We start from the raw sequence: 8,582 nt of genomic DNA, 5'->3' as shown, positions 1-8,582 counted from the left end.
GAAAATTAAAATTCGAAAATTTTTTCTAAAGCCTCCAGGGGACTTCGTTTTCGCACGAAAAAATTTTATGTGCCCTTATTGCATCCGGACCCACAATTTCTTAAGACCCCTGATTTCACAATTCAACAATTTCTTAAGAAACCTGATTTTAACAAAATTTTTTGATTTTGCAGATAAAAATTCGAATTATTTCAAAATATTTAGAAGGTTTAGAAGTCTTAAAAGGATCAAAAATAATTTAAAATTAAAAATTTTTTCATCCAATTCAAAACGAAATGTAAATTGTTGAATATTTTAAAAACGAAATTAGAAGTTTTTTAAGCATTTTAAAAAGTTTCAAGAAAATAAAAAACGTTTCTTAAGATTCCTGGCAACCTTTAAAATGATTTTGTTGTTGTTGAGAAATTAACTTTCAGAGAAAATGGAACAAGATTTTAAAAAATTCCGAGAAAAATCTCAAGTATTTTTTAATTTTCAGATTTTAGGAATAATTCGAGTCAGTTTAAAAGATGTTTGAAAATTCACAACTTATGTTAGGAATTTTCTCATTTTTTATGTTTAGAATGCTACTGTTTGGTTTAAAAATTAATCTTTTTGGATTTAAGATTTAAAAGTTTTTTAGAAAAGTTGTCTTTTTTGAATGGAATCAAATTTTTCTGATTTAAGGTTGAATTATTAAGGAACACGAGAAGGACTGGTGTTTTATTAAGAATTCTGCTGCTGTCAACTAGGATCCACTTATTGGTGAAGAACAATTCAATTATGCAGATACTCGCTCTCACAAACACCCACATATTCACATGTTAAAAAATAAGTAAGAAATTATCAGTAAAGTTGGGTCTTTTTTCGTTACTATTTGCAACAAATACCCTCACACCAGTGACCATAGTAAGCTTGATGCAACAAAATTTTAAGTATCGAAATTGGTGGCAGCGGTGGGATATCGTACTCTAAATAATATGCGGCTTGTTCTATACAACCGGAGCAGAACAGATGTTGAAAATCTATGTATCTTATATGATCCGTTGGACTTTTGTTGACAAATGCATTTAAAAGGCAACAGACGTTGAATCACTCAAATCACAAGTCAGGATAACGATTTTGATGTACCTAAAGTTCTGAACGTTTAAATGAACGAAATATTTTTTCCAGTTCTATTTCATCAATAAATATTGTTCTAACGACAATTGAAAAATGCAATTTTGGTCTTTGCTGATCAGATAGCATGATTTAGATGTAATCGACAGGTTTATTTCTCTGATTCTTGAATACATTTTGGTTGGCGTCGTGACATAAAAGCAAAGCTGATTCTTTGCATTCGCTTCTTATTTTTGGTTATCACTGTTAATATTGTTTATTAGTATTCCAGGAGTATCTGATACAGCTTCTTTTTCTATAAGCATCTCGCAAATGTTGTACAAACCATATCAAACAGCTTCATGCAAAGGAGTCCAACCAGCATTAACTTTAGTATTTGGATTGGTACCATGTTCCAATAAGAATCTAACTTTTTCCTCTTGTTGTTATGCTAGTCTGATGCAATAATGTTTCTCTGTTTCATTTTTCTTGTCGATAATTTTAGGGACCTTCCTGGAATCTTTATTTGATGTAGTTTTTTGGCTTCAAGAAGAAATACTGACTTTTTCCTCGAATTATACTACTCGGAACACTGTTAGTCGTATTCGAAAGTTCAAGTTCATCGAAATCGTTTCATTTTGTATCATCTGATAGCATTTTTTTAGTTTTATCCGAATAATCGCTTCCTTCCAGAATCGCAACTGTAATTCATCAATGTTTGTATCGTCACCCACATCCATCTTTTCTTGTGCCACTATGTGCCTACTGGAAAATACTACTGCGATTTCATCGCAGCCGGCGATAATAATTGCTGCGATATCAACTGTCGAACTCTTCAAGCAATTCGCGGCTTATTCTTAAGATTTGAGATGGAGTCATTTATGGCAGAGACAAAAGGAGCCTCTACCTGCATATTATCATTCTGATATAAGAGATTCGAAATTTTCTGTCCGCCTCTAATCCCAGATGGCGCAGATCCCAGAACCGTGACTAGTGCTCAGCGAAGGATTGGTCGAACTTGAAGAATGATCTTTGCAACTCCCTGTCGAGGATCCAAGGGCTTTGAACATTAGAGTTTGAATCCTGGTCCTCACTGTCGATATCACTTGTTCCATTTGGAGAACTAATACTAACCAAGATCTCATCCAAGTTCAAAGGACCAGTCCGGAGGGAAGACTTGAGATAAGCTTTTGTATTGATTTACGGTTGACGGATTGTCAATGGATCCGAAGTTCCTATACTTTTTTAGTGTCGCATTCTATCGGCTATTGTTTTTCTAGCTAGGTTCATTTTATCCTGATACTCAGAAAGAGGTAGTCTATTCCATGACCTTTTTGATGTACCAAGTTTCCGTTTTGTCACTTGGGATAGCGCGGCACTTTTGGCGAAATTGTTCCGCTGGGGTTTAAGAAAGGCCCTGTAGTGTCAGAAGGTTTGGAAGATTTCTCCTTGGACAAGGAAGGCTTTTTTTATTCCACCCTTAGCAGCCAGTTTGGCTGGTCTTACGCGTGTACTCAATGGAAACGATTTTATTCCCATGGATCAAATGTGGGCGAGGCAATCTTTTTGTGCCAGACATGACAATATGCTTTACTCTAAAGGGTTAGTTCAATCAATTTTTGAAATGAAGCTAATTCTTCCGAATTATGACGACCTAAATGAATTTTTCTGGATGCTTCTTTAATTTTGCATTCCAGCAAGGTTACATAAGTTTCAAAATCCAAGCTATATTCCCCAGAATAACTCACCTATTCTAATGAAATTATTTCCTGAGGAGGGATGTCAACAGCAACATCATATTCTCTAGTATTTATTGCTAATACTTGACAAAACCCCCCTTGATTTAAAACTATTGATTGAACAATAAACATCCCTTCAGGTGATTCTATAAGCGTTAAGTATCCTTCCGATAGTTTAGATTCCTGAAGTGGTATCGGCATTTGTTGCTCATTTCGAGCTTTGATCTTAAGTAGCCACGGAATAGGTTTGCTTTTGTAAATTCGGGAACAATAAAAGGAAGCGGGTTTGCCGGTCTCTACTACGTTATTAATACGTTAGATTAAAATTTATTTAAAATGACACATTGCACCTTTTCTATTTCAAGAAAGATCGTCCCAAAATTCCGTGTACCAAAGTAGCATTAGCTTTAGCAACATGAAATTCTGGCTATTACATAGATTTTTAGATCACAGTTTCGAAAGTATATGTAGGTCCGGTTAAAGTAACTCCAGTAATAATAGAAATCTCTTGTAAAAAATTCGTTTTTTTTTTGTTGAAATTTTGATTTGTCATATCTGAAACCTTCCGAAATCTTTTTGAATTTTCTCAAGACTTCTAGAAAAATGATGTTCATATGGCCTTAAAACAAATTTAAAAAAGTTTCCCTTACATCACGAAAGTAATCGTTTTTGTTATCAATAACATTTTTTAGTATTTTACAGATTTTCAAAAATTTACTTTCATTTGCTTCTTTGTCAAAGAGCACAAAGAAACTTTTAGTATAGGAAGCGGATAGTCATAACAAAATGCAGGATGAAAAAAAGGATTGATCGGTGGGTTAAGTGGCGCAGGATGTTGAACGATAAGAGTCGATTTTATGTATCATCAGCGGCGCCCAGCGACTAATTGACCATGCGGCAGACCACTTTCATTGTGCTCTTGCAAAAACATACATTTGCGACATGTTGACCGATGACGAACCAGGGCAGTCTTCATAAAACTATTTAAAATGTTAAATAAAATAATTTAGAAAAAAAACGAAAAAAAAACAATTTATTGTTAAACGTGGCTTAGTGGGACATGTAGTGTTAAGGGGGTCACCCGATTTTTATCCAAAAAAGCAATATTTAGACATAAAAAATAAAATGTATGGTGTCCCACATTACCCCACACTTTCTCGCTTAACCCCATTTTACGGTAAGAATAAAAAAGAATACAAAGATTTGTACTTTTCCGTCAAGTGTATTAAGATCAATGTTGATGATCAAAACAAAACAAAAATATATATATAGAAGCATTATTTACGATCTCTACTGAATTTATTAAATTAATTTAAAACATTTAAATTGTACTTATTATGTGGTGTTTACTTTTGAAAAATTTCCCATATCAACAGCACATGTGATACATTGACCACAATCGTGGTTCCCAATTATTATATTGTGTCTAATTAACCCTATTTAAAGTCCACATGTTCTTTATTTTCATGATAGATGACAAAGGGATTTTAAACTGAAAAGGGAGAAGAATTTTTTTAAAGTTTCATATTTTAACACAGTTTCTAATCTTGCAAAAATGAATGAAAAGTTTTTGAAGAATATATAATATTTTTAATCTTGCCTAAAATTTTATAATTAATAATTTACTTACATAAACTGGGTTTTATAACTTCAATAGTCTTTAAAAAAAAATTGAAATTTAAAAAAATTACCAGTTTAAAAGTTCAAAATTAGATTTTGGTTAAGACTCTAATTTGAAACCTTTCGACATTGCAAGCCTTTGAGTATGATATTCCGAAGTCTATGCATTGGAGATTGATTCAATTTTGAAAGAATAAAGATTCTCGAATTGAAAAATATTTATTATTGCAAAATTTCCATAGTTAACTTAATTTTGGATCATCGATAACGTGACAGTCATTTCCAGTTTAAAATTATTAGTTTGGGAAAATATCAGATTGGTATATTTGTCTATTGCAAAGTATTCAGAATTAAAATTCCCTTAATCTTATTTATTGTAAAAAAATTATATTTAAAATTAAAAAAAAAGATTAAACAGCTTTTTTTAATTACCAGTCTCTACTAAAGTGAGATACATATAATAAAACGATATAAGCTTAATAAAAAAGTTTTTGACTATATACATCTAACAAATTTTTCTACAAATATTAATATTAAACAATAATAAATAATATATAAATTTATAAACTACTTTGAAAAAATATTTCTAAATCTTTTTTGGCGTTATTAAAAAGTGCTAAAAAACGTTTTTTAATCTCTTCCGATTGTATCAAAAAGTTTTAGTTATCTTTTTATCATTTTTATATTATTCGACGTACGATATTTCAAAAATAAAATTTAAAAAGTTAGAACTTTTTTAAATAAAATTTCTAGTCACTACAAAACTCATGAGATTGAACGTATTTAATTACTTCGTCGCAGTTCTATTCTTTTTTCCGATTAAATTTAGTACACAATAAAACTATATACCTCTATAAAAATGTAGTGGTGCTAAAAAATGTTTACTAATAATCTCTTCCGGGTTATTAACTATAGAATAGGTTTAGAAAAACGCAATTTGTTTTAATTTGTGAAACTTATTTTTAAATTTTCAGTTAGATCAAGGCAAAAATAAATGCAATTTTTTAAAAATAATTGTTTAAAACAATTCATTATTATTTATAACAATATTCTGTGTGAATAATACTAGAAAGTTGCAGTTCTTTCTAAAATCTTCTATTTTTGGACCACTTTTCCATTAAAGAGAAGTAATAATTGATTAAACTGTACAACATAATTGTCTAGACAAATTATTATTATTTTTAATAATATTCTCTCTAAATAATGTTAGAGAGTTGCGGCTTTTCTGAAATTTGCAACTTTTTGCTAACTTAGAAAATAATTTGTGAAAAACTAAACATTAGGGCAACAAATTTAAAAACTTTAAATCAACATTTTTACAATAAATTATAAACATACAGGAAATTAACTTAAAAATTTTTTTAAAAAACGATTTAAAGATTTGCAGAGAAATAATTGTTTGAATTCAAAATGGATCCAAATGGCCTAACTATGAGCATCTATAGACAACTATATAATATACATCTAAATATAATTATGTATTCAAAAATGTTTTCGAATATATTTCGGGTTTATTGAAAAGTTTCACTAATATTTTTATAATTTTCGTAAAAGATTTGGAAAATATATTAAGAAATTTAGGATCTTTTGTTTAAAAAAATTCTCAATCTCTGAAGAAGTCCTGAGTAGGATAGTATTGAAAATTTCTGCAACGGAGTTCTATGCATTTTTCCGATGAAATATAGTATATAATGAAAATTATAATAATAAATTTTTACCAACCTTTTAATAATTTTTGTGACCGGTATCGAAAATATAATAACAAATGTAGGAATTTGTTTTAAAAAAATCCCAATTACAATAAAATGATTATCTTGCAGAACAAAAAATTTCGCATGGACGCCACTAAGCCATTGCTTAAATTTTCCAGTTTGTAATTTGAAAATTTTCCACAACTTTCAAGTTGTTTAACTTTCAAGCAGTTAAATTTTGTGTTTTCGCCATTTCAACTTTTTTTTTTAAATTTGCCTTTTTTAATAAATGAGGGATAATTCTTTTGTCTGGTGACAAAATTTTTGTGTAGGATTTTAACTCATCAGATTTACAATCAAACTAACTAGCTGCGAAGTGCAGCAATTATTTATTCCTAAGACGATATTCAGTGATAAATAAATGAGTCTTTAATTATTAAATTATATATTTTTTACGAATTAAAATGTATCCTATGAGTTGATGTGCACATTAGGCATATTTTGATATATGATACGATGTTATCATTTCGTCTGGGTTCAAACTTGATCGGATATCAAATAACGACTGCATTATTATTTTGATTACTACATTTCTTTCAATGGAATTGCAATTGGTATTTATACGTAGAATTTTGTCTGTGCATAATATGAACATTCAGAATTCATCTGGTTTTGTTAAAAATTCTACTATTAGGTTTAGAATTTAATTATTTTGTTGAAAATGAAACTATTTTGATAAAAAGTTATCTTTCTTATTCAAAATTGCAACTACTTGGTTGAAAGTTGAATTTTTTTCTTAATAAATCATTTCTGCTAAATTTATATTTTTTAGTTCAAAATCCATATTTCTTGTGGAAAATTAGACTTTTTCGGTTGCAAAAAATCTGATTGGGGTTAAAAAATCATATTTTTGGCCGAAAATTCAGATATTGAATTGAAAATTGAACTGTTTTGTTGAAACTTGTGGTTTCTTTGGTAGATAATTTTTTTTCATGAAAGTTTAAATATTCGATTTTCCGTTAAAAATTAATATTCTGAATTGGAAATTGATGTTTTATAGAGGATTCAAAGAAACGTAGTACTGAGTACGTCAAATGAAGTATTGCATTGATCGAAGAAAATTTTTCTTATTTCAAGAAATGTTTTTCAAATAAAAACCTCACTTTTGTTATAAGCAAAATTTCTTTAGGTCAAAGTAATATTTCATTGGACGTATTCAGTACTACATTTATTCGAATCAAGTAATGATCAAGTACTTTGTAAAAAACTCATTTATTTTAGTTAAACATTCATAATTTTCATTAAAAATTCAACTATTTGGTTGTAAATTACCTTTTCTGTTTCAATTTCATATTTTTTTATTAAAAATTGAACTGCTTTGTAAAAAATTTATCTTTCCCTTGAATATTAAACAGTTTGATAGAAAATTAAACTGTTCGGTTGAAAATTTAAATATTTGGGTAAGAAATGCATTTTTTTAGTTGAAAATTAAACTAATTATTGGAAATTTTACTTTCTGGTAGCAAATTAACTTTTTCTTTGAAAAATAATATTTCGCTTCAAAATTCAACAAATTGGTTGAAAACTCATTTTTTTGGTTGAAAATTCAACTACTTGGTTAAATTTGAACTGTTTTTGGTTGAGAATTCAACTAGCAAATCTCAACGAAATAGTTGAATTCTCAAAGGAAAAACAATAGCAACCAAAAAACTAATTTCAAACTGAACACGATCTGTTTTAAAGCAAAAATGTATTATTTTTTTAATTTTCAACAAAATAATTAAATTTTCCATCGAAGAGATGGATCTTCAATTAATAAAATTATATTTTCAATGAAGTAGTTCAACTTTCAAGCAAATAGTTGAATTTTCAATCAAAAAGATCAATTTTATACCAAAAAAGAGAACATTACTGCGAAATACATTATTTTTCAACCAAATAGTTGAATTTTTCAATGAAAACTATCAATTTTCAACTAAAATGAAATACAATTCAAAACATTAATTAAAAAAAATGAATGATCGACAGAATGGTTAAATCTACAACTAATAAAAATAATATTTAACGAAGTAGTTCAACTTTAAAATAAGCAATTGAACTTTGAATAAAAAAAGATGAATTCTCAATGTACAATTAAATCCGAAATGTTTTCTTCAGAAAATTATTTGACACTAATCAGCGAAAATTTAACATTAGAACTTAATTGAAAAATTAAATAGTTGACTTTTCAACTAAAAGCAATCAATTTTCAGCCAAAAATGGAAGCTAAATTTTTAGTTAAAAAAATTTATTTGAAATTTGAAAAAGGGAATTGTCAACAATAGTTAAATTATAAACTAGTAAACGATTTTTGTTAAATTATGAATGTTGCTGCAATAATCATGAATTTCCCAATTAAAAGACTGTCAGAAGAAAAGGTATTTTTCCGTCAACTGTCCGAATAATGCATTTTTTA

The 8,582-nt window shown here is 28.6% G+C and overlaps 1 protein-coding gene across 1 annotated transcript in view; it reads right to left on the bottom strand.

Moving 5' to 3' along the window:
* The window catches only part of LOC117181076 (fibrillin-1-like), a 189,299-nt gene extending 187,107 nt beyond the window's left edge, over positions 1-2,192 (bottom strand). The window contains exon 1 of the mRNA XM_033373644.1: positions 2,063-2,192. Coding sequence (XP_033229535.1) covers positions 2,063-2,192 — 130 coding nt within the window. The remainder of the gene's footprint in view (positions 1-2,062) is intronic.
* Positions 2,193-8,582: the final 6,390 nt, after the last annotated feature.

Source organism: Belonocnema kinseyi, chromosome 10 (genome assembly GCF_010883055.1).
Source record: "Belonocnema kinseyi isolate 2016_QV_RU_SX_M_011 chromosome 10, B_treatae_v1, whole genome shotgun sequence".
In the NCBI taxonomy this organism is placed as follows: domain Eukaryota; kingdom Metazoa; phylum Arthropoda; class Insecta; order Hymenoptera; family Cynipidae; genus Belonocnema; species Belonocnema kinseyi.
This window is presented reverse-complemented; position numbering and strand designations above follow the sequence as displayed.